At 40.9% G+C, this 27,756-nt stretch overlaps 1 protein-coding gene across 9 annotated transcripts in view; it reads right to left on the bottom strand.

Moving 5' to 3' along the window:
- Positions 1 to 27,756, bottom strand: part of ANKS1B (ankyrin repeat and sterile alpha motif domain containing 1B) — a 434,418-nt gene that overhangs the window by 34,383 nt on the left and 372,279 nt on the right. For 3 of the 9 annotated variants that reach the window (XM_065627452.1, XM_065627461.1, XM_065627472.1), the window contains 2 exons: positions 19,857 to 19,964; positions 14,503 to 14,682 (listed from right to left, as the gene is read on the bottom strand). The exons of 3 other annotated variants lie outside the window; for them this stretch is intronic. In XM_065627452.1, the coding sequence (XP_065483524.1) occupies positions 14,503 to 14,682; positions 19,857 to 19,964 (288 nt within the window). The remainder of the gene's footprint in view (positions 1 to 14,502; positions 14,683 to 19,856; positions 19,965 to 27,756) is intronic. 3 more of the 9 variants (XM_065627482.1, XM_065627489.1, XM_065627499.1) reach the window with 1 other exon arrangement.

The raw sequence follows: 27,756 nt of genomic DNA, 5'->3' as shown, positions 1-27,756 counted from the left end.
TGAGAGAAGAAGAGAAAAATCTGGCAATACAGTCAACAGGGAAAATAAGTTTTTTGTAACAATTACCATAAAAGAACACATTACAATTAAGTCAAGCAGTTGCCCACCATCTCCTTCCAACAACAGTTCCTTTGCATACAAAGATACAGATATTACCTTTGGTATGGACCATGACCCCACTGTGTAAATGAAAGGTTTCAGTCTACTTTCTACGTTACTGTACAGACAGTCTGTAGTAGCAAAGCGAAGTAAGCATACTGTAGCATCTCTAGCAAAAGCAATAGAACTAGGCAAGCACAGCATTCACCAGCATCTTTTGCATATTTCCTTGTTTGGACACTCATCAAGAAAGCATCTGTGACATCTCAGCAAAAGCTAAGATAACATTTTACTGTAGCCAGGCAACTAAAACAAAGCATCAGATGTAGGATCTGCCCACAGTATCTTCAGCAGGCAGCAACAAAAGGCAATAAACACGCATGAAAAATGCAACTGCAGCATCCAGAATAGGTAGCAATTAATAGATCAGTAATTTAACAGTGGCAAGAATGCGCATTGCTCGTTCTTGTCAGCAGCAGCAGGAATTTAGCACTGATGCTCAAAACAACCCAAGGAAGTGCAACTCTTCTTAGAAATATGGCTTTTGCTCTTACCTTTTGTAGCCTGAAACCCAGCTGCTGACAGACTAGGTTATCACTTCCAGTTACTGTCAGGGCAGGCTGGCGTCCTCTGGACTGACTAAAGAACACTGCCAGACAGGCTGGTGGCTGCCTAATCTTGTTAATTGTCCCTTATTTCCTTCTTGATCTGAAATGCATGTGCGTGCATCCCTTCCCCAGCTGCAGTAATTCTTAAGCTTCTCCATATCTGGTTCATTTCTTCTCCCCCATTCAAAGATATTTACTTCTCCTTCATGATATGCAGGGCTGCACACTTTGATAGCTTTAGCTAATAAAAACTTTGACTTTAGTTCAGAGTCTTCTACCTCATCCTCTGCAACTTGCTACAAAACAGTCCTTCTCCATGTGACAAACATGTACTCTTAGTGCCAGGCCAGCAGCAACCACTGCTCCAGATACTTCTGCTGTGCCATTATTAGCACATTGCATTAGTTGGCACTACTGATTTTTTTTTTTTTCCTGTATTTTAAGCAAACTGCTTTCTGGATGCTCTGGCCATGCCTATCACTGCGATGCCTAAATTTGTTTGCCTTGGGGTGGGATTCCTGAATGGGAATTCATGGCAGAAGGCTGTGCCTCTACTTTTCAAGAGATAAAAGAAAGCATTTCCATGCCAGGTACAGCATTCCCAATCATCTGGTAATCAAGAAAACATACTGCAGCGCTATTTTGACACTCGCTGAGGTCCTGAAAGAAGGTAAGGCAGCACCGTATGGTATGCTAGCAGACATTTTATTTCTCCCCAGCACTGGTGTGAGGTTGCCATGATGCTGTCATATCATACAACCAGTTCTTACCATCTTGATACTCTGGAGAAAAAGTAGCATCCTTAAATCCTGCCCCTCCTGAGGACTTGCCTTTATGGAATGGTGTGGTGCCTTGGCTGGATCAGCTGAGAGCCAGTGTCTGTCCCGGCACAGCAGAGGCAGAGCAGCAGAGCTGCTGCGGTGATACAGCGATGCTGTGATGGTGGCCCACCACGCTGCAGCACCTCAATGTATAAATACACCAGATACATCTATCGGCTCCTTTGGTGCTAGTCAGGGACAGGTAATGCTACACTGCAGAGTGCCTGCAAGCTTTAAGTTGCCCAATTTTAAAAAAGGGCAGGGATTTAAATATTTCTTACACATGTTGATGGTACCCACCTTGCTCCTCCCTTCCCAGCCCATCTTCTCCCAAACCTAAACTCACGGGTTAGCAACCTCACCCCATGAGTTAGGAGCTCTCAATGTGATGCCCTTCTCTGAGGAATTCACACCTATGTATTTCACCTTCCTCTTTCACAGGTTAAAGCTGCAGAAGATAGGCTGTCCACAGAGGGTGGAAGCAAGGACAGGTAGCCTGGGAGGAATACTGAAAAATTGTCTGAGCAGCCAGTGAGCACGTCAGGAAGGCTAAAGCCCTGATATAATTAAATCTGGCCAGGACATCAAGGGCAACAAGAAAAGCTTCAATATGTAAGTCAGTGATAAAAGGAAGACTAGGGAAAACATGGGTCCTCTCCAGAAGGAAACAGCAGACCTGGTTATTCAGGATATGGAGAAGGCTGAGGTATTCAATTATTTTTTTGCCTCAGTCTTCACTGGTAAGTGCTCTAGCCACACTGCTCATGTCACAGAAGGCAAATGCAGGACTGGGAGAATGAATCACAGAATCACAGAATCACAGAATGTTAGGGATTGGAAGGGACCTCGAAAGATCATCTAGTCCAATCCCCCTGCCAGAGCAGGAACACCTAGGTGAGGCTACACAGGAAGGCGTCCAGGCGGGTTTTGAATGTCTCCAGAGAAGGAGAATCCACAACCCCCCTGGGCAGCCTGTTCCAGTGTTCCGTCACCCTCACTGAGAAGAAGTTTCTTCTCAAATTGAAGTGGAACCTCTTGTGTTCCAGCTTGAATCCATTACGCCTTGTCTTACTGTTGGTTGTCACCGAGAAGAGCCTGGCTCCATCCTCGTGACACCCACCCTTTATATATTTATAAACATTGATGAGGTCACCCCTCAGTCTCCTCTTCTCCAAGCTAAAGAGCCCCAGCTCCCTCAGCCTTTCCTCATAAGGGAGATGCTCCACTCCCTTAATCATCTTTACAGCAGGTCGAGGGAAGTGATTCTGCCCCTCTACTCTGCCCTGGTGAGACCCCACCTGAAGTACTGAGTTCAGCTCTGGGGTCCCCAACATAAGAAGGGCATGGATCTGCTGGAGTGAGTCCAGAGGAGGTCACAAAGAAGATCAGAGGGCTGGAGCACCTCAACTATGAGGTCAGGATGAGAGAGTTGGGGTTGTTCAGCCTGGAGAAGAGAAGGCTCTGTGGAGACCTTATAGCCAATGTCCAGCACCTAAAGGGTGAAGAAAGCAGGAGAGGAACTTTTTACAAGGACATGTAGTGACAGGACAAGGGTTAATGGCTTTATACTCAAAAGATGGTAGATTTATATTACCTATAAGTAAGAAATTTTTCACCATGAGGCTGGTGAGACACTGGAACAGGCTGCCCAGAGAAGTTGTGGATGTCCCATCCCTAGAAGTGTTCAGGGCCAGGCTGGATGGGGCTTTGAGCAACCTGGTCTAGTAGAAGGTGTCCCTGTCCATGGCAGGGCGGTTGGAACTAGATGATCTTTAAGGTTCTTTCCATCCCAAACCATTCTATGATTCAATCCCTTTTGTAAATGAAGGGAAGCCCTTCTTATTAATTTTAACTCTTTCTCCAAAGAGGAGTGCCTAAAAGCAGATGTCTGGAGCACTCAGCTGTGAGAGACAAGTTCTGGGTCCAGGTCTCTTCTCCAAGGATGATTTAAGTGAAATGTCCCCATCACGCCGACCTACTTCCAGAATTAAAAGGTTGGAGGATATAGGCTTAAGCTAAATTATTTTTAAATACAGGTGACTTGATTAAGTCAATAATAAATCAAGCAGACCAGCAGAGGCCAAAAGCTTCCCATAACTGTATGAATGCCCAGTCAGAAGAGCAGCAGTACAAAACTCATTACCCAGTTCTGCACTCATTAATGTCTGAATGACTAAGGTACTGAAATGCAGTACAGAAGGAACATTAATTTTACGGAAGGTAATGAATTAAAATTCAGAAACCAACCTTTTCCTTGCACCACTGTAAAAATATTTAGCATTTACAATATACATATTTTATGTCTTCAAAGTGCTGAAATTTTTTAATGAATTATGAAATCCCCAGGAGAAGTACTTAAAGTTGCATATCCCTGTGGTGAAGAGGAAGGAAATAAGGAAAGGAAAAAAGGTCAAGTGGGTATCTGAGGCCAGAAAATAGGGAGTGGGAGGGAGAACTTGCATTAGGTTTCAAGCACTCATAATTTTTGAGCTCTCCAAACATATGCCCTTTAAAAAGAAGGAAAAGAATTAAATCTGTGCATCCACTTCCACCATAATAAACACAAATACACTTGGGTACTTAATACCACTGACACAGAGGTTCTGTGAAGAAGATAGTTTGACAAAGAACATTTCCTAAGTAATGTGGTAAAGGAGAGAAAAAAATAGCATCAGATATTGCCTGATTAGTATCAAATGTGCTTAACTTTTCTTCCCAAAAGATGAATGCATAAGAGTTACATCGCAACAAGACTCTGCTATCATTATACCATTTTTATAATAGCTGTAGATGCCCCATGCATAAAAGATTTCCCCATCTATTCACCATGGGACACAACTCTGATGATCACTTTAGGACTGTCTTTTAAAATAATTGTTTAAGGACATTTTCACTTCTGTTTATTTAACTTAACTTGCTTGTGATTAAGAAAACACATTCACGTAAGAAATAATATTTAGTTGTTCTCGCTAACTTCCTCTGTGATAGAAGATAATAGGGCATAATTATTTCAGACACTTGTTGTAAAGTCAGTAGCCAACCATGTTACAAAGTGCTTGCACATTCCCATATGCTTGAAGTCTTTCTAGTTACTGTAGGACAGGACATATTAGTATACTGGTCTCCAAGGTTGTGGGCTGTGTTGGAGACAATTTAGTGTTTCATAAGGTAAACAAAATTACCTAAGGACAACCTGCTTTAGGCTTCATCTCTATAGACAGGGAAGACTTGATTGATAACCTGAAGATTGTACTGAAAGTGATCACAAACTAGTAAGATTGATCATAGAAATTACATACTTTCTAAGAAGAAAGGAGGAAAGCAACAGAAAAGAACACCTGACAGCATATACAGAAGGAACAGAAACAGGGTGGAAGGCAGTCCTGATGTATTCAGTAGAGCTCCACAAACTTAACTTAATGACACTTCAAGAGATGTCGAAGATTTACCTAATCTAGGAGCAATTATCCTCAGAAAGTCATAGAAGATACTGAAAGGACCAAAGAAGGGCTAAAAAATATTTAAGATGGGAGAAAAAGGAAGATTCAGAAGGTTATAGCCAGCCTAACTGCAGGGAACAGCAAGATACTAGAAAAATTGTTCAAAAATCCAGTCACCATCCCCTGGTCCTTGTGGTCTATGAGACCTTCTGACTTTGCTCCTGGTAACCTGAAATAAACACAAAAGTATATGGGAATGTATGTGTGTATATCTATAGCTATGTAGAATCATAGAAGCATAGAATGACCTGAGTTGGAAGGAACCCACAAGGATCGAGTCCAATTCCTGTCTCTGCATATGACAACCCCAAAATTCACACCATTTCTATACATTATTGATGATAACAAAGAAAAAGCATGATCTTGCCTGCCATGTGTTACCCAACAGAGCTTCTAGGGCCAAGAAGAATTCAAGATGTTTATAATGACATTGTTCAGTATTAACTATCTCAGATCAAATTTCCTTCCTTTCTTGGAAAACTGGCCAACTAAATCAGCAGGAGCAAGAAGAAACATCGCAGGAATTGGACACTGATTGTGTGACTCCTGATATGGTGACACATGATGTGCCTCACACACCAACTAGCCTGAATCAAAATGCAGTGGTTGCACAAGAAGTTGAAATGCACGTTTAGATAATAACTATCAGTATTTAAGCAAAACTGGACTGGACCATGCTGAGGCAAGCTGCAAGGACCTGCTGCATGTGTTAGCTTGGAGGAGCGCTCAGGCTCTTTAGGAAGAATTCAGAAGTGAGGGACTTTCCAGAACAGGGTAAGAACTGAAAATAGATTTGATGAAGTACAGAAATCAGTCAGATGAAGTTCAGTAAGACAAGAGAATTCCTCGGGAATGCAAGATTAAATACACAAGTAAAACAGCAAATAAATTAGCAGAGCAATTTAACAAGGAGGTGGGAAGAGGACATAAAAGGATCCAGAAGCTTTAGTGTACTTCAAATTAAATACAGTGGTCTTGCAAAACACCAAGCAAATAAATCACAGGATAATTCAGGTTAGAAGGTAGGTCAGGAAGTTTCCATTCCAAGCCAAGCTCACAGCCATGTGATGAGACCAAGTTGCTCAGGGCTTCATCCAGTCAGGTCTTGAAAACCTCCAAGGACAGAGACTGGACAGCCTCTGTGAGCAACCCGTCTCCCTGCTTGCCTGTCCTCAGGGAGAGGAAGTTTTTCTTGGCATCCAGTCAGTGCCTCTCCTCTTTTCAGTTTTTGTATGCAAAGCTGCCTCTTCTCCAGCACACCCTGGTCTCCCAGACTCTCCTCAGAGGGCAAGTGGTCCAGCCCCTGACCATCCTGGTGGCCCTTAGCTGAATTTCCCTCTCCTAAATATTGTAAACCATGGGAAGGAACTTCTGTGCCATATAATGCAGCCACCAGCGAGGTCTCATATGAGGTGTCATCTAGTTTTAGCCACTGCACTTCAAGGAGGATGGAGGCATGCTGAGGGAATCCAAGAAGGAGTAACAACAACAAACACACGTCTAAAAAACACCAGGGCATGGCTTTGGATAGGTAAATGTAATATAGCCTAACACAGTATCTTCTGTGCAGCGTTCATCAAACCAGATAAAGGTATGGTGGGAGGAACAAGACATAGATAGTGATCCCACAGAACATTCTTTAAGAGATTACTCATATCTCATTACTGCTTCTCCTATAGCAAATTATTTCCTTCTAGGTCACTGGAGGAGAGTTCCAAAAAGTTCTGATGAGAACTTTCTCTAGGACTGAACAATGACTTGAGCATGTATTTAAAAAATATGCCTCCGCAGACTTTTTTTTTTCCTCTCAAAAAAAGAAAAGTTGTTTTATTCTGAATTCTCCTAGAACTTGTAATGGATATTTAGAAGACAGTTTTCTGTATTTTTAAATGAACAGGCTCACCCACCTGTGGATGGGAGAGGCAGTTATTGCCGTCATGCTTTTGCCATGCTGTCATTCATATTGTTTTGTCATCCGATGCAAAATATTTAGTAGGTTTTAAAGTGTGTTTCCTGGTAAACAGGAAAGAGTTACTCTAGCTGACAGACTTCGGACAGGTACTAGGTGGTAAACACGGGCAGTGAAGCTGGAGCCTTTGGTCTTTGATTCCTATATGGGAGTAGTTCAGACCCCCAGTGGTCTGACCAGCCCTGAGCTGGTCCAAGAAATTTGTTGCTGACTCCTGATCTTCTGCTGCCTTGCCCACGTCTCCCCAGCAAGGCTTGCCCTCTCTGGCACTTCCACGTCGCAGAGCCGGTGCTTGGGAAGAGGAGGATCTACCAAACACAACCTCCGGGCTTACTCTTCCACCATCTCTTTCTCTATGTCTCACTGCAGGGCTGAGCCCTGGGAAATCGCTCCCATCTCCTGGCACTGCAGCCCCAGCAACGCACAAAGGGAAGGAGAGGAACAGCAGCAAACCCCTCTCCCTCTGAAGCACACTGTCTAGCAGTAACTTGCTAACTATAATTCAGTTTAGCTCCAGAAATGACGAGAATTTTGGACCAAATCCCAGAAATATCGCTCTTGGCATGGCTGACAATCCTTAAAGGTACAACAGCTGAAAGAAACAAATCAAAATCAGATGAATGGAGCTGTCTGGCCCCTTTTGTAATTGTCACTCCAAATGTTTTAGGACTGTGGGAGCGCAGTTGTGCTGTCTCAACAGAAGTTACTTTCCTGAATGTTCCCAAAGCTCTGGGGAGAGCTTGTCTTACCGGCAGGAATAATTGCAGATCCTCCTTTAAAAACAAGACCTTCAGAGATGGACAGTGAAACTTGAAATTAGTAGAAGTGGAAACTAGAAATAATACCTATTAGAATATGTGTTTTGCATTGGTGTATTTCTTTTGCTTCTCCTGAAAACACTTTACAAGAAGATTTCCAGAAAAATCACCAGCCATCTTGGAATGCCCTTCTTGCAGGCAGGCAGTGGGTGACACCAGGCTCCAGCTCAGTGCACCCAGCGAGGTTTCACAAGAAGGTGTGTGCCACGGCCAGCACGCCCCGGGAAGGGTGACATCTGGATCAGGGCCACAGTGATCTTGCAAAGGTTGTCCCCTCCACTGGCGGCAGAGCAAGAAGGAAAAGCTCTCCTGCTCCAGGTCCTGTGCACCTCCACCTCCTGCTCCATGCAGAGCCATAGTTTTACATTTTTCTCTGATGAGAAAAGACTACTAACACAGCTGTGCTTCTCTCTCACTCAGCTGACAGCCTCCTTCATGCGATGGCCGTCTTCTCTGATTGACAGGCAGTCAGTTTTCATTTGATTTCAATCCAGCAACCCAGGATTTGGGTTCCATGCTGGGAACTGAGGTTCTTCCCAGCTGAGGTTCCTCTTCCCAGCAGTTTGCTAAGGCTGTGGCTGCCCTGTCCATCTCCTGGAGGTGCAGCTTTACAGCCCCAGCTCTGGCCCCACCACCCCGGCGAGCAGCCAAGACTCTTCTGGTTGATGACTCTCCTGCTGGTGCTGTCAGCTACAAGTGCTTCCCAGCCTTTTGGCCTTGCATAGAGGATAAAAGCTTCTGGACAAAAACCACCAATAAAGGTTATGAGACTTTGGTCCCTGAACATTAGGCACAGCTATCTGCATTTTGGCTCCCTCCCCACACCCCCTCAAAAGTTGGGGATCTTTCAGAAGAGCATCCCAAACTCTAACTACATTTTTTTCCAGCAGCTCTAAAATGTAAATGTTAGATATTAAAATTCACCTTGACTCTGAAACAGTAAGACTTTCAATTAGAATGGAGTGAATTTGACAATAGAAACCTCATCTTCTCCATTTTTCATACAATTCCATTCCTCATACAATCTTTCCAATGTAGAGCTTCCAGCTCACAAGACTGAGTGTGAAAAACATGAAATTAATAAAGAACATCTGTCTCCATCTTGAAAGAACATCTGTCCTCTTCCTGGTGTAGTATTTAAGGTATTAATTTGGATCATTAATACCAAATATAAAAGAGGCTTCCTTAATTCCATATGCTGAAGCAGCATGTAGGTATGACTGACATCCCAGGGCTTTATTTCCAAAATGCTAGCTTCTATCATGGTCTTGAAAAAATTGTATCTTTTTATTCAGACAGAAATTACGTAGATTTTTCATACTGTCTTTATCAGTTTACTTGTCCACTAAACACACAACACTGGAAGGATTTGCAGATGGAAGTTTGTTGAAATTTATAGTTCAAGATACAGCACTAATATCTATCTGAATTAAAAAAATAACTGTCAGTTAACACCTATACCGTGCAACAAAAATTGATTCAGTGAAGCATTTTTCTTTTGATGTTAAATTGAAGGTCTTCATAGCTCAGTCATCTTTCCATATTAAAAATAAAATGCACCCAAAAATATGAACCTTGTAGCATTTTGTTTGGATTTTACACACTTGTCTTTAAAATGGTTGGCTGTTCATTCTCACAACATATACTATTCTATACTTATTAAAAAAATTGAAGTAAGAAACCTTAGCAATAACAACAGAATGAACTAATCTAGACAACTGGGTTTTTTTAATGCTTCTTAAATCCACTAGTAAAGAATTCTGCTATTTCACTGGTAATTTCAACCATTCATAAAAACCATTCTTCATTGTTTCTTAGATAATCTCATTTTACGCACCAATATTCCCCTGGGCATATTTCCCTTCATTCACTGTAATCTTTAAATCCTTCCAAAGTAGAGAAGGAAACAGGAAAACAAACAGGAAACAAGCAAATAAAAGAAGTCATACTGTGGTTAAAAGTTAAAAAACTAAAAGTGGGTCCTATGAGACAAGAGTTCAATTTTTGGCTCCTTCAAACTTTCCATGTCATCTGACCCAACCTGCAATATCCCTGTACCTCCATTTTCTTAGCTGTAAAATGAAAAACATAATTTTAAACCACATAGCCCCACAGTGCACTGGAAATATGAACACATTACTATTTGTGAGGGATTTGGAAGATATTATTGAGTTGAAGTTATTATTTCAGGAAGCAGAGAAATTATTTCACAATTTTCCTATAAACTTGCCTTCACTAATTCTTGTTTTCACTACGTTTTTCCTTTATATAAAGGATCTCTGGTACTAACCCTATTTAAATGACCGTCTCCTGCATATCAATCCTAATCCTGCAATGAATTATTATATCTCACAAAATAATGTTACAAGGCAGAACCCCAACAACTGGGGAAGTTTTATTCAAACTTATTGCCCAGTCATTACAATGACCTTATATTTAAGTTATCCTGTATTGTAGGAAAAAAACCACAAATAAAATTATAAGAGCCCTCAGACCACAGGACCAAAGAACCCAGAAAGGTTTTCAAAATCAAGTCTGAGTTCAGCATCTCTGGGAAAGAACTTCTCCTGCAAGCCTTTATGAATAATTTTTCCAGTTGTTCGAGATCCCCCGTTTAAGATATCCTCCCATCACCACCCACTGGGGTGTCGCCCATACAGGCCACAACTTGGTTCACCCTACCAGAAAGCTTGATCTGACTCATTACCTGTTTTTCTCCCGGAGGCAGATGCAGCCCAGAGCATTCCCAAGAGCCTTAAAGAGGCACCCGCCCACCGCCTCCCGAAATGACAGAGCCCTCCCATCTCGGGGTGCATGGCAGGTTTAGCCCCGTGGGGTGATGCCTGACCCTCCTGCATCTCCCCTGCTCAGTTTCTGCGAGGAGCTGTGCGTGCAGAGGTCCTCCCCACGCCTCCCTGCCCGCCGGCCGCGGGAGGATGCTCCTGGCCCCTGCTCCCGGCTCTGACCACCACGGCGAGAGGCTTTATGGGCCACAGTGGCTAAAAGCACCATACGTCACCAGCTGGAGCAATAAACAGCAGCAGCCTCAGGGCTGGCATTCTGGGATATGCTTGCATCAAGTACCTAAAGCTTCTCTGCTGCCTGGAGAATTATGAATCCTAAAGACCTGACACTTTTAATCACTGTGTTTTAATGAACTTAGCTATGCTCTCTTTTAACTTCCAGTGCACTTCCCCACAAATACATATATTTTTTTTTTCCCCTACCATGATTTCAGGGGTGAATGAAGAGCCCTATCCCTTCAGTGGGACTCCTATTGATTTTGGTTCCAAAGTCCTTAGGCTTTGCCTGTGTGACTTCAGTTCTATTTTAAAGGTTTAGGCAATCTTAAGAGCAATCTAAGCTATTTTGAACTACATTAATTTTATCATATTAATCTACAGTTTGCAGGCTCAGAATTCAACATCCACAGTCACAGATGACTCAGACTACTTAATCCTTTCTGGATTTTTTTTCCCTTTTTTTTTGGAAAACAAACCATCTCAGAGTCTCTTCTGTATTACCTTTTTGGTAGCTGTGATTTATCCAACCAGATGCCAAAGACTTCCAAAGTTGGACGACCAACTGGAGAGCTGGATGACCAAACTTATTCCAGTTGGGAACCTACACTGGTTAGACTCATTGTTTATTATTAGGATCTTCCCCTCTTGGGTCACAAACAGTCTGCTAGGGAACTGTGAATGAAGGTACATGCTGGCCTTGAGACAAAACCACCCACATTAAGTAAATTTAAATCAGTTCTTCCTCCAGGAAACAAAGTGGTGTATTACTTACAAGCAGATTTGATTACGGTTTAGAGAATTATTTAAACCCATTTAGGAGATCAAAGGAAAACAGATTTAAACCGATGTGCTCATTGTTTTAACAAGCACTGGTTGATGCGAAGATCAACATGCTTGATGACTACCATGTAAAAGTTTAGTGAAAACACAGGCCATAGTAAAGGTGGAAACATCACATCTCACCTTTTTCTCAAAATATCTTCGGATTTTAAACTGAGGCTAAAAGTAGCCTTATCCTGACATTTCTGAAATAAAATCACGTTAATGAAAGCAATACCATGAATAAACTCTCAATACCGTGTTGGCCTTTCCCTTCAAGGCCATAAAAATACTTGTGAATAACACACCTAAAACCCGTTCCAAAAAATCACAGCATCTGTATGCACATCTGTCTACTATGGCATCCAGTAAACATGCAGATTCATACAGCAGCATGCAAACGGCCTAGCAAAGAAAGGGTTAAAACAAAGAACATCCTCAAAGCAATTCCAATAATCATTCTAGATTATTCTGCTTGTGAGAAGCATTCTAGTTGGAAAGCAGGACCCGTATCAGCTCAGAAGCTGTTGTTGATCTGACATAGCCAAAGGAACCTGCAAACTGCAAGGAGGAAGTTGCTAGATTAAAAAAACATGGAGCAGAAGGCTCATGTTAAGAATCAGTTGAATCTCTTGTATTTTCCAGAAACAATTATTTTACCTTTAATTTCAAAGGCGGCTTTGAGGAAAAAATAGAAGGAAATATCATTCATTTTACCAAAGCACATATTGCATAAAAATAAATTTTAAAATCTATTTTTGGGCTAGCATGGTTGAAGAAATCCCTTATTAGCCCCTTAATGAGGTGAGTCCAATTTAGTGAGAATGATCACCAGAGGGAGTCATTGACTTTCCCATTAAAGTCAAAAGGACTTTTACACACATTGGGAGTGCAGAATTTGAGGCCAGAGCAGAGAAAGACTCCAAACTGGCTGGAGTTCAGGGACTAACACAAAACACTGTTTTATGGATTTCATCCGAATCCATTTTCCCCTTTAGAATCTTAAAAGGCTGACTGCTATATTCCATGGTGAAAGTTAGAGGGAAGGCACTGAAGTCATTCATTCAGTGGCTACATACTCCCCCACACCAAAAAAAAAAAAAAATCCCAGCATTTATTTGGTTTTAAAATGGTTTGGAGTGGTGTAAGTACTAACTGCTCAGTTTTCTCTTTGGATATGCAACATATCACAGGCCTTCCGGAAAAGCAATTTTTAGCAGTCTAAAGAAAATGTCCAGGTGCCATATATGAGTGTCTTGAGAATATGAGGACTTCAAACAGGAAAAGAGTGAAAAGGGGACAGGAAGAAGTGACTGCATGTTTGTGTTTTGTTTTGTTATGTTTTTCTTCCCTTCCCCAGTGTTAGTGACTAAGAGAGGAAGTGAGAACAGGGATTTGTGAACCAAGTGATACAATGAACTAAGTAGACGAACCAGTCTACTCAGCCATGAGCAAGAGGGCATTTCATGCTCAGATACCTAAATTTCATGATCTTCAAATAAATACTTTCACATTAGGAACTGGGCTTTTCCTTGCTGGACTTCAGCTCAACCTTGTTCTTGCCACAAAAGCCCAGCAGACTTTCGTTTGGGAACAAGCTCATTCACTAGCCAACTTTTCCTTTAATTCTGTACAATAAGATTATACAACAGAAAATTAGGAGATTAAAAAAGAGCAAGGAAACAGCCCCACCCAGCCAAATGCAATTTCACTTCCCTAGCAATGTCCTCTGAACAAATGGAATTCAATTTGTTTCTGTGTTCCCAGGTAATAATTTGTTTCTGTGTTTTGCTTGTTTATTTAATTACTACTTCTTGTTCATGCAATTAGCTGAGAGACTGTGGTCTTTCGTTCATTATGTTAACTATAACACAGTTATTTGCATAGCTGTTTCCATTTCGAGGCTGGATTTTGGACAGAGGCTCTATTTTGGGCTGTGGCTGGGAACCACTGGGAAGCCTCTTGCACAGCAGCGTGCAGCAACCTGCTCCTTGGTGGAGGGAGTCGCTCCAGGAACCGCGCTGGCTGCCCATCGGCTTCTGATGGCAAATCAAAGCCCCATTTCCAACATATGCTGCAAAGCACTGCATGGCTTAAGACCTGGCTGTCTTTTATCATACATACCACCGAACAACAGCTGAGTTCATCCTAAGGTGTTTTTGCCAACAGGCTGTCCAAGCTTAACTTTACTGCCCTTTAGAACGGTACAAGGCATCACTCTGGTCAATGTATGCTTGATTTAAAATTATCAGTACCCATATTGTGGCTGGAGGAAGAAATTTAGAGATGGAGACTACCTTAGGTTTTCTTTCATGAGCAGTTTGATTTAACATCCAGTCGAGTCTAGTGCTGTTGCAATGCCCAAATGAGTTGTTGCACAGTTGATTTTCTTTTTTTAGCACTCAAGATACATGCCCAGATCACAAGCTTTATCAGAATGCTGACCCTCTCCATTAATAAATGCAGCAATCACCCCCACCCCTCCAAGTCCTCTGAGTTTTGAACTGATGTCAGCTTATTTTTATGTAGGTTGCTCAGAAATTGAGGAATCTGCACCTTGTTACAGAAGCAAGAGGTAGAGTCAGTGCCGGTGGGAGTCTGCATGCTCTGCTGTGTGGGAGGCACCTTCATCTCAGCCTCCAGGCACCTAAACACCCCTAAAATTCTACCTCTCAGGAGAAACTGTACACCAACTTACATTATTTGAAAGGTAGAGAACTGAAAACTGTCAATATTTGTAATTTACAATTCAGCCTTCACATATGACCCACGGCTACAGATAGGTTCAGTTCTGTAACCAACGGCAGCAAGGTGCAGGCTTTTCACGGCATCGTTTTAATCCTACCTGTGCCATCTGCCTCTCCAGCTTCGACCGGGGAATATCATCAAAATAGTTTTCATTTCTTCTTCTCCTTGCATCGCCCTGCATGATAATGTGGGGAACGTCCAGGGAGCCACCAGTAGTGAAAGTGCTTTGGCTAAGTGATGGAGACAACTGAGGAGGAGTGTGGTTACCACTGGGTTCCTGGACAGAGAGGAGAAAAATGCAGCATAATAAAGACCGCATACTGCTGACTTCAAACCACATGTTTTAAAGTATATTTGAATTATTCATACTAAAAAAAATAAGGAACAATTCTTGAAGCAGAGGTTACTGTGGATGATTGAGATTTTCTACCTCAGGTGTAGAGCCCATGTGGAAGGAAAAATAATTCACTATTTACATGAACTAGTGGCAAATTCCCTCTCAAAAGCCTCCTTGTGTAATATATACTCCCTTCTAGGACTGCTGAAGAGATAAAACAGTGAGTTACTTCTTGCCAAGGCCCGAATAAAGCCATGATTTACAACTAGCTATTTGTAAGATGAAATACATTCTCACCACTTCTGAGCAGCCACTCTGAGCAGTGAAAGTGATTTGAAAGTGATCTGAACTCTAGCAACATCTCTTGCTGGAAAAAAGAAATGCACGAACATTTACAAAATATGGATACTTTGTTTGCAATTTTTATGGGTCTCGCAGAACATCCATTTAACTCGAAGTACTGGATCTCAGAAACAAGCTAAATACCAATTCCTAGAATGCATGAAAGCATCAGGGTACAAATATTTTACCAGGCTTTTCCTGTAATCTATGCTGAACTGTGACCTTGTATCAGTCAGCGTGCGAATACCACAGCAAATTGATACATGAACTCTATCTAATAAACAGCTAAACCTGGCCTCCTGATGATACATTTTACCAGAATCTGCCACCACACCGCTCACAGACAGCCCCTGTTCTCATGCCCATCACATCACTGGTTCAAACCCCAGTTACAAACGCTGGTGCCCAGCTCCACTGTCCAACACTGTGTCGGAAGCTGCAACCAGCAGGACCAGAGCTACTGCCCAGCCAGTCTGCACACCCACCATCCCAGTGTGGGCTGTAAAACTCCATCATCGCAACGGGATGGGAAACGTGTTCCCTTCTCATGATGCGGGTTACCAGGCTCAATTTCTCTGACACTAGAGATTTCTCCAAGAGTAAGTTATTCGGAGGCAGAACGTACCCAGAAGCGTGTTCGCACAGTGCAGATCTTGTCTAAATTACCTACTGCTGTAATACCATATTTCAATACTGAACAACAAGAAGGGACCTGATTACTGAATGAGAAGAAGCAAAGACCTGCTCTGGTGTGCATGGAGGGTAAAAAACCTGCCTTTTTTTATTTGAAGAAAGAATTAAAGTGGGTATTTCGTGCATGATTACATTGAAGCAAACCTAATTCTGAAAAGCATCAAAATACTTTACTCCATGCTGTTATGAAACAAGATCTGGTGTAAGAAATCAGAGAGTTGTAATCTCTTCCAAATGGAAAGTTGCAATTCTCCATATGCATTCAAGTGATAGTAACATCTGACGTTAATATTCGAAAGGCAGGAGTCCATGTGACATTATTCCTTACAATCACAATAAGGGATTAGTATTTTCCATGTTGGTTTACTAAAATCAGGGATATTTAGTTGTTTAGCAATTTTTAATTAACTTGGATTTTTTTTTTTTTAATTCCCTAGCTTTCTTATGATCTGAGACAAGCACTTGACATTTCCCAGGGCAAAGAAAGCAGTGTTTTCCTCTTAGGAATAGTCTTTTTCCCTCCTTCACAAAAATCCACCTACATTTGGCCCAGTTAAAAGCTTCATGAAAAGCTGTAATCTGCACACACTCAGGAAGTTTGGTGAGGGCTAATATCTAAAGCCCACCCTCCATTCTTCCACAGGGGTGTTCTTCTGCCCAGTTCTGAATAGATGGCGCAGATGTTTCTGCCCTGAAAATAACTTGAGTACAGGGGCACCACACAAGATCCTTTCTAATGTCTGCTACCTGTCCCTCCAGCCAGGCGTGTAACCTCTCCCTGATCCAAATCACGATCCATTCACTGCTCACAGACTGAGAGGGCCATCAGTGCATCAAAGTGACAGATGACCGTGCAATGAATATACAGATTATAGCTCTCATTGAGCTTTTCATATTTTATCAAACTGCATATAAAAAGGAAATTCACTCAGAAATCTATATCGGAAGATTGCTGGCAAGACAATACAGACAAGAATTACAAAGTCAAGAAATAAAAGAATGATGGTGCCTCTGCATAATGGAACAGTATGTAATTGTATGATTTTATGCTATTTTCTCGAAGTCGTCCTTCACAGCACAGATGGATCCTCAACTGTGCAGCATGTTGTCATATACTCAGCACTGTCTTATCATTAGTTATCGTGTAGTCAGTATTTTATTCTCACCTCGTTTCATGGCCCCAAACCCCTTCCCTAAACTCTATTCAAATCCTGCTTTGAAGATAGGATGACTAATATTGGCATTTTCATGACGCTCCTAAGTGCTTTATGAGTATCAATCAATTTCTTTTCACCACACCCTGTGAGTTCTGGCATCTTATAATTACCACTTCAGCAGCGGTGGGGGACCTGAGACACATGGACAGAGGTTAAAAGAATATCAGTCACTCTGGATGCCCAATTACAATAACTATTGCCTGATTTTCCAAGTGCTTGTATTCAAAACTCCACTTCTAGTGATCTAATTTGCAGTACTGTGTGCTCAGCACTTGTGTAAATCAGACTCAAGACCCCAGTCAAATATGTAGAATGTCAGTAACATACAATTAGTGACTGTTTATGAGGCAATTACCTAAATAACCAAGCATTATCCAAGGGCTCTGGGGCAAAAGCAGGTGTAAATCTGTATTTTCATAGCTACACCTATTCCTTTAATCATGAGTCCCCCTCCCATTCTTTCTTCATTCTTCTCCCTCACTCCATACCCACGTTCTCATCTCCTTTACACTCTGCATGGATGCCCGTGCAGGTGCTATCATTTACTCAGTCCCACGCTACAGTTAGTCACCAGGTATTCATGTCATGTTTCCAACCTGTTGTGAGTGCATGGATATGTGCCCTGCAGAGATGCCTGAGCAAACATTTCACTATCAAAATCTGCTTCATCCCCACCTTTCAGTCTCACTGGTCACGTTAAACTGGAACCAAACAGGTCAGGGCTGGAATGGAGCTTAAGAGATCCCTCCCCAGGCTGCCGAGGTGTACCTCGTGCCCCACAGACATTTGTCTAATAGTTCCTAAAGGAAGGAATCCTCTCTAGCAAAGTCTTTCTTGTCTTAAACCATCATTATTATTGCAATGCTTCTTCAAATTTTCAGTCTAAACTGTCATTCCTCCAGTTCAAATTCCAGCTTCCTGTGCCAACCAGGTGAGGATGGGGTCCCATGAATATGGAAACTGGTCCTGTAATTAAAGACTATAACACACTCAAGGAAGGAAAGCCAGATTGCATAAGTAACCTGAGATCCAGCATTTTCTAACTTTCAAATATATGGCTTTGAAATCAAAATAACTTTTCCTTAGTACACAGTTATTTTGGCAGTAATATATTTGTGGAAAATGCTTTGTTTGATGCTTTTCCTCATTATTTAACCATTTTTTACTTTGAAATATTTTAAAAGATAATACAAAAAGAGTTGAAAAAGATTAAGTGTTAGCCATGCTTAGGTTGATCTTGCAACCTTAAAGGTAGACTCTTTAAACTATCTTTTCTAACAGATATAAATAAACCTTCTAGTAGCTGCAGATACTTTATCTAAACCAATTTTCAAGCTAAAAAATTATTGCAAACCACACACTAAATACTATGTCCTCGTTTCATGTGAAAGGGCATAGTAACAGCTGATGGGATAGAAAACCTTAATCAAAACTCATGTCCTTCTCTTTAGGATTCTCTGTGAAGACTCCAATACCATGAGGTGATGAACGACATTTAGCATTTGCCCGCATCAGTAGCTCTGGCTGTGGAGCAGCAGACTACTTTTTATCACTTTGACTACAGATGGAGGACATCCAGTTTTCTCTTCACTATTAACAGAGAATATACAGTCCTAACCAATAACATGGGCTGTGGAAACTTTCTCACCAGCTGAAGAGGAACTAATTCTGCAGTCCAGAGCACTGAAAGTATTGAGCAATAACATGCAACTTTGAAATGATTCCTCTTTCCCAGGAGTGTTTTAACACCTGCCATGCATCAGGAAATCATTCACATAACACATCAAATATCAAATACAAGGAAAAATATCTGCACATTCATGCAATGTGCCTTAAAGCAGGATGTTATAGACCTATGAGACCTTTTTCAACACAGTATTAGAAATAGGCTGAATTTGGGGAGGAGAAATATGTGGCATTTGAGAATAAGCAGGGTGAAAACAGGCTGGTCACAGAAATTGTAGGTGCATGTAAAAATAAGCCCTCATTCTGTCTTTCTCTTTTTCTCTTTACACTAGGAGATTTAACTTGTGAGCATCGACACTCTCTGACATTTGGAAATTTAGTCCCAAATGAGACTCTACTCAGAAAAGCAGCCCCATGAAAATAATCAGATCCAATCAAATGCAAAAGGTGTGACCTAAAATATCAAAATAAAAAGTGTTGATATTAACTCTCTTGGAGAGAACACAGTAGGAGTAGATCATCAGACCACAACTCTGTAAGGGTAACAGATAGCAAAGCAGCAAAGGCATTGGATTGGAGAAACTGAGTGAAGGTGGTTTAATGAGAGAAGATTAAATCTGGTCAAGTGTGGAAAAACCCCAGGGATATTGCAACAAGGTTTCTGAAAGAGGGAATGCAACTGAAAATTAAAAACATGACAAACTTCTGATACACAAACATTTTAATAGCATTTCTATCTCAACAATTTCAAGAGGTTTTCCTTAAAGAAAGCATAAAGCATATGTCTGAAAAGTACAAGCATTCGAAAACATGAAAGAAAAACGGTAGTTCTCCTTCTGCAATATTGATCGCTTAGGCTGAGATTCCTGTGGGCAAATGTAGACATACAGCTTTGTACATACCTGGTCCTGAGCTAGTTTCTTGAGCAAAGAAGATAAGCTGGTATTTCTAAGATACTACTTATCCTAAGGTAGACATCTGAAACAGGTCAGACGAATCACCCTGTAAAAATGCCAATCTCTCTCTGCTGGCTGGTCAGCCTAAGATGTCTACACTGTAAACTCCTGAAGTGAGGCAAGTTGAATCCCACTCAAAGCAGCAATTGTTTTCACACAAATGTTACGAAACACTTGCTGAATTTTTGAGAAATGTGAACAAATTTTCCTGGGGACTCACCCTGAGGGTTATTGACCGAGGTGGTTTCTGAGGAGGATCTTCGTGAAGCCTGTCTCCCAAAGATGCCAGAACGCGCTTCCGGTGGCCAATCAAGCTAATTTTTAAGACCTGAAAAAATAACAAAGATATCTCATGAAAAAGACCACATTGCAATCACTAAAGGAAGATCCATTCAGAGTGAAGCCATTTTCTCTTTAAACCTTGTAACAAGTTAGTCCACTACACAGGTTAAGCAGACAGAGAGCAGTGTGAGGCAAACAATCAGCAGAGAAAACGAGAGGCAAGACCAGAGGAAAAATCCTATGAAACAAAGGGAAAAAAACCAAAGCAGGTATAGATTTGGAAAACAGAAAAAAAAAAATAGGCTCAGAAATTAGTCAGGAGGAAAGGAAAATGAAACAAGAAGGCAGCAGAGCAGGAGCAAAACCAAGCAAAGAGGAGGAGACTAGAAAAAGAAATGTAGAGGCACAGGCAAACGATGAATTATGAGAGTTAAAGGGATTCACAGGAATGGGAGGGATGAGGAAGAGAGTGAGGAACAGCCAGAAAATGCTTGGAGAGGGCAAGATGGGAGAAAAGGAACTGCACAATGAATAAATGTTATCACTTTAAAATCTATTCACCATGCCTTTCATGGGTAATCTCCAAACAACATAACAGGTTGCACTATCGTGTAGAATCATCCTTGCATAAGAAACACAGGACAGACAAACTTTGTGCTGGAGATCTATTACTATTACCAGATGCAATGAGAAAAAAAAAGAATCCTTGCTGTACACAAACATGACCATCAATGGACAAGTTCAAATACCTTGTGCTTGTCCAAACTCCAAGAACACTTCCAAAAAGCTGTTCCAAACTTACTGCAACTACTTCCCACTTATATCTCTCCATGTCCCTACTACACACAAAATCACCACCACTCTCAGGAGAACAGAGGTCAGAAGCAGAAAGTTGGAAACTTAAGCACTAGTGGGAAAAAAAAAAAAATCATATTTCGATGCTATTCTTTAATGGCTACATTGGCTTCAAAGTATAAACCAGCCCTAATCGTAGATGCAAGCCTCTGCTCTGCAAACAGCAGTGTCCTCACATAACTCTTCCAGACTGTAGATACAGTTTCATATACCAGAACTGCCTGCATTCCCTCTCAGAAGACAGTACTTCCCACTATATTTAGGACCACCGTGTGTCAACACCCTTCCGTCAAGAGGAACTTCTCACTCAACCTAGAAAAAGTAATAGTCCCCAAAAAACCCTGAAAATGCTACCTCTTAAGTGAAAAACTACCTCAGTTTAAGCAGTACAACTAAGAGCTACCATTCATAGGAACAAACAAACAAAACCTCCATACTCCAACAACTCTCCTAAAGCATCTTTTAGATCCAGTATCTCAGGATATGGTACAGCAACCTGCTGCGTTTATTCTCGTGGGTGAACTCCTGCCTATCCACGGGCACGTGAAGTTGCCCACACTTCCTCTGTTGGATGTCTGTGTGCTATTCTGATACCATTGAACACCAAGAACATGTTGTTTGCCCACAACTACAAAGCGATGGGCTTTGACATGAAGCAAGGTCTTCCTCCGAGAGGCTGCTGACAGGGTCGTTGCAGAGCCTGCAGCCCAGCAGCAGGCCCAGGCTGCAGAGCCCCACGGGCCTGGCTCTGTGCTCCCCCATTAAGTCTAAATCTGGAGAAGCACGAGTGAAGCTGAGAAAGCGCAGCACACGCAGAAACGCCGGAGGCATGCAGGAGACTTAGTTATGTATTCAGTTTACACTGAATGCTAAACAGAAGGGTGCACAGTTTATCTCCGTATTTAGCTATATGAAACACGTGAATTAACTACAGCTGCTTTAAGCATTACTCAGGTAATGCATTTCGGTGAACTTGATTCTTTCATAACGCTTCCCTGTCATCAAGAGCATTTACCCAGAGATTTTCAAGTCAAGCTACAGTTCCTAGGTTGTTTCGAGCTCCTCAGTGCCTTGACTGCCTTATTAGCTATATCACAAAGCAATTCTCTGACTGCCTTATTAGCTGTATCACAAAGCAATTCTCTTTGACTTCACAGAGCTATTCAACAACAGGAGGGAAAAGGACACGAGTCCCAAGGGACTTTACACATACGAGATCAGCAGACGGGTCTAAATGGTTATATTATTTCAAAAACTGTGCTCAATTTGAAAGCAGTACAGATCTTTGAACTCCGTAAACACTGCTAAGCTTATTCTACATTTTGTTTTTCTACTAAACCAGTGGTCACCCCAAATCTGAAGTGGTAGGGATTTAAAGACGCAACCTGCAGAAATACATGGTCCTCAGCCAATAGGCAGATGTAGCCCAGTCTCATCTGGACCACACTCTCTGTTAACTGAAGACAGCTGTATTCTTCTGGAAATGGACTCCCTCGTAATTTTCCTACTTGTAAAACCTATTTTCTGAAACACTGCTGTATTTGAGTTATGAGAGTTTAACACACACACTGAAATCCTAAAAACTTGTTCTGTGATGGATTATCCTTGACAGTATTTAACAAAAAAGTCAAATATCATGAATATAGGTCAACAGTGTGCAATGGTAAAGTTGCCTAAAGCAGTATCTTAGAAATACCTTAACACTGTGTATCAAATAACCTTTAAAAGTCTGGCACTTACGTAACCCACAAGTTAGATCCCCATGAATATTTTCTATATACCAGGTAAAAGTGAACATATTAACACTGAACTATAAAGACAATCAATACAATGCGCCTAAGTGCTATGCAGTGAAGCATTTTATCAAATGGATTGTAGCCTACTTCATATATGACAATGAAATGAGCTTTGCAGTGTGGCTCCAGGAATCAGCTACAACATGTCCTGAAACCGTCTAAGAGTAGCTTAAGGCCCTCCACAACCTGCTGTTGTGTTACTGGGACAAAAAAAAGCATGTACCTCATGTGCCTCTTTCCACACCGACAGTAGCATACCCACGACAACAATAATGCAACTCCATCTCATATATTTTCTTATATTTGAAGTTGTAATACAACTGAAGAAGAACGGATAAGTCATTTGTCCAAAGAAATGATACATGCACACAAATTTAATCTTATTTTTACCTCCATATTATCCAACGATTAGCATACAAAATGGAATTCCACCAGGAAATGTAAGAAATCCACAAATGCAACCAATGCAACACTTTGCATTTAGATTTCTGACTTAGTTGACAGATGTTTTAAAAACCAAACATATGTAGCCCAGTAACTCCCTGATGACTGTATATGTGCAGATGCTGGAATTAACACATTATTCCATCTAAAACTGAGCATTATTTCTGCAACATTCTTCTGCCTGATCTTTTTTTCTGATTGAATATGATCCAATACGGTATTTTTATAATTATTCTTCTTTTTTTTTTTAAATGGGTATTATAAAGCTTCCTGAAATTTAAGACATCAGTTAGCTTTCTTTTGGAATAATCTGAAAAGTTACTGTATGGGGTAAAATTAGTACCATAATAGTGCAAATAGTAGTCTGGACTAAATATGCGGTGGCCATCAGACACCAGGAACTAGCTACGAAGTGGAAAACCCGAGAGTGATCAGAGTAGTACTAGTAATTCTGTAGTGGCAGCATCAGACACTTCTGAATTTCAGAAGAAAAAATGGTAAATATGACCTAACAAGCCGTGACCTTCCTATGTCTATATGTGAAAAGCCTGAAACACTAGCTAAATTCAATTTTATTAACCATTTTACTGCTGGTCATATTGGAATAAACTCCAGGCTATCTGGAATTGCAGGTGAAGAATATATTAATTAATACCACTTTCCTGCGAAAATGCTGCCCCACAGGGCTAATCCTAAAACACAGCAGTGCCCAGTATACCCAGGCAGCAAGCCCAGACTGACCAGTACAGCTCACCTGACCATCATGACTGGTTTAACTGAATATTTGAGAATGGATTAAATACACTTGCTATATACATTCCCAGCATGGACAGTTGTCCAAAATTTTGCAAATCCTATCCATGGAACTGCTGTCAGTGACCAATAGTTACCAAAAAAAAAAAAAAAAAAGTTGAAAGAGCTCCATGCCCCATATACAGACCAAGATTATATGGTGTAATAATCGGCACATTTTGAAAGACAAATTTGCCTGGGTCAGCTGAAATATTGGATGCCCAGTGGCTTACCAATACCAGACACAGCCAAATTCAGTCCAAACCATATTAAAATTCTGTTGCATTTTTTCACATAGTGATACGGTATGCTCTTTCTCATCCTGACTGCAACTGCTGATTCCTTCCAACCTTAAATTATCACAAACCCTTGCCATTTTTAACAGTGCGGGGATTTCCCCGTACTGCCCTGCACAGCCAGCAAAGCGCCGGCACATGAAAACGGAGAAGCTCCAAAGCAGGAGGAGATCAGAGACGTGCCGCAATTCTGCTTGATGCAAGACTTCTCTGGTTTCCACAACCGCAATGGAAGCGATTGTTTATTAGGCATATGAAGCAACTTGTAAGAGACTTACGATTTCATATCATTATGATATGAAATATGCACCATTATCCCCCTGAATTAATTATCTAACGGGAAACAGATCTCGGTTGTCTTGGTGACAGCATTTCACAAAGACAGATGACTGCCTTGTAAGTCCCATTTCTATATGTTATCATGAGGAACTGATGTTTGTTTGTTGTTTTTTTCCCCCCCTTCAAATCTATAATTTAGTTGTGGATCTTCACTTTAAGGGTACTGAAAAGTCAGAGGCCAAAAGTCTTCTCCAAGTAAAGGTAATTTGAATCCCAGGTTGTTAACATTCCTCTGAGCTGCCAATCAGCTTGCTGCCAGAGCAGAGGTATTATAACACCGTTCAGCCATTGCCATCACAGATCAGATTCAGGCATGGGAGGATTTCTTATTTTTTGCAGAAGTTCTCAGGACACCCTTTAGTACTACCCAGGCTGCTGGAACTTTCGGCTTGACTTTGCCAGACAAGCCATTTTTTTCACTAAACTGTTTTTCAAATTCTCATTAGCTTAAGAATTCTCTCTCTGAAAATATCAGGTGCTGGTACTTATGGCTCCACTAAAGATTAAAAAACCCCCACAATCATGATTTTTTGCTTGTAATTGATAAATCTTAATATTTCCGTGAAAAAAAAAAAAATTGTTAATAAACATCAGGAAAATACAATGAAATAAGACCTGGCCAATAGTGAGATCTGGCCACTCCACCTCCTAAGGATGTGTCTCAGGCTACATGCTGAACCAGTTTTTAAAAACATTGGTTTAAATTCAAAAGAAGTTAAATCAATGGCCTTAAAAATTATTAAAAAAATTAAAAATCGCAATTTAATAATTTTGCAAGCCTCAGATGTAATGACAAGTATTACGTATGTGCATTTTTATTACATGAGGTTGAAACACCTATAAATCAGAATTCCTAAATGTCTGTTATACATACAAACACAAAGATCATTACAATAATGATTACGTCTTCTAAGAGACAAGGCTTAAAATATTATTTATGTGAAAAATAGCAATCAGCAAGCAAGTCTGTAGATGAAGTGAAAATATTCCTTCTGTTTCCACAGGTAGCAAGTGGAAAAAATATTGGGCAGCTTGAAAGCTGGAAAAAATTTGCAAATTGAGTCCCAACTGAGAGGATAGACCTCTTATACTGTTCCCTCTGCTAGTGACTTGCATTTCCACCTGTGTGTTGAGGTAATGATGTGTTTAGTCACTGGTGCAGATCAGATTTGGAAAATGTGTGGTCACACAGACCAGGAGTATTATTCCTGGCCAACATCCTTGAGGTCTTCCATGTTAATCATATAGCACTATGAGTAACTGCAATACCATTATGTTATCCCACAGTATTTTGCAGGATTACTTACAGACCAGATAAATTATAATTAAAGTTACTGGTACTACAACACATTTCATAATGAGCTAATCGTTTATTTATCTATTTTTAATATGCAATTATCAGCAAAGCACATTAAACTGTACACAAGCGTGAAATACAGCTAGTGTAACGAGAAATAGGAGATAAAATACAAATCTCCATAGAAAATTTTAACAGCTCTAGAACTGATCCTTTTTCTGATCTTGATTCAATTTCATCATGGACTTAATTCCAAGCAAAAGGAAAAAAAAGCCCAACATTCAAGTCCCTTGAAAGAACGGGACATTTGCCTACTACATAACTTCCTTTACACACTCAAGTTTCTAATAACATACAGTGAGGAATCTTTTCATAATACCAGAAGCAGCAAACAGCCATTCGCTGCTTGGAGTAAAAATGCAGATGACTCTAGCTCACGGTTAAAACCAATGCAGTCATTAGAAGGTAAGCTCTGACATGTGATAATAATATCAGTTAATTATACAAATTATACAGATATTAGTATATCAGAATCCAAAATTGATTTTTTATTTCTATATCTGATAAAAATGGCAATAAAATAATAAAAAAAAAGGCGCTGTTAAATATCTCCTTCTAATACTAGAATTTAATAGATGTCCTTTTATGCATTTTTTTTTAATAATCAACACCTTGTAGATACATGATGATTGCAGAAAGAATGTCTTCAACATACAGATAGAAAAGCCAAATGCTGGACATGAGAACCTCCACCAAGGACCAGAACAAATGTTGTTATTCAGGACACATTCAGTTTCCTAGTACATTTGCAAGTTACCAGCTGTATGTATGAAGATCTTACTGTACTATCTTTAGTTTAGTAATTTTTTTTCTTTATTGTAAAACATTCACATTAAAAGCATCGGCTCCACCCCTGAATATCTAGTCGAAGCCAAATGGATGCACAGACGCCACCTATGGGTTGCATTCAGGCTGTGCTATGGAGCAGTTCGCACTGCAATCCAGAATACCCTTGTACCGTAAAGCATGAAATATCCCAGAGTTACAAGCTTGATCATGAATTACTGTCCTACTGCTAGCATTAATATTTATCCACTTCTTTAAGGGAAGTGCTGTAAAAGAATTGTAAAGATAAAAGTGTGAAAAGTGTTTGTAGCCTTTGATACAAGAGCCCAGCACTGGAAAGGTCCATACTCTACTAGTACGGACTGAGAGTGTGATGCTAAGGATACAACTCATCCCAATGTGCTGCCAAAATACAGGTGAATTGTCCTACAGGTCTCGTGAAAACTACATGCAAATGCTTCCTTAAAAGAAAAACGATCTGCAGAAGAAAATGCCAGCGTTTGGTCTGACAGGAGGGGTGCTGGGCTGCAGAGCAGGAGCAGCTGCGGCAGTGACTGCCCAGGGATTGCACTCCAGGGGTGCCATCCACCATGAAAACAGACCAGGGAGGTGGGCAGGGAGCAGTTCTCTGTACTGCCAGCTCCTCGTCTGCTTTCTTACTCGACCACAGAAGAGCCAACAGTGGCACAAAAAAATGGGCAGGAAAGTACGACCCAGGATGGATCTCTTCAGCAGGTGCTTGTGCTTACAGCGGTGCAAGTCAAACATGACATGCGTCCACCACAGTGAAACCTCAGCTTCTCTCACAGTGGACCACCCAAAAGAAGAGAATGGCTAGCATAACAAAAAAAAAAAAAAAAAATCCATAAAGAAGCCTAAAAGCAAAGTTTTAACAGAAACCATGGTATATGAGTGTATGCTTTATAGTATTCAGCAGTTACCAAATTTAGTTTTCTAGTTTGTCTGTCAGGTGTCTGCCATTTTCCCCCTGAGGACTGGAACAAACAGGGTAGCCATGTAATGAAAAATGTTTTTCTTCTTATAACTGTTCACCCTACTGCAGAGTGGCTGCTTAGCCTCAGCCACACTGCTTTCTTTGACAGCATTTGGCACACTGGATGAAGTAAAACACATTTTGTGATGCACTAGTATAGGCAACATTGACCCTATTTT

The sequence above is a fragment of the Caloenas nicobarica genome, chromosome 1 (assembly GCF_036013445.1).
Source record: "Caloenas nicobarica isolate bCalNic1 chromosome 1, bCalNic1.hap1, whole genome shotgun sequence".
In the NCBI taxonomy this organism is placed as follows: Eukaryota; Metazoa; Chordata; class Aves; order Columbiformes; family Columbidae; genus Caloenas; species Caloenas nicobarica.
The sequence above is the reverse complement of the archived record's forward strand: the minus strand, read 5'-3'. Positions and strand labels throughout refer to the sequence as shown.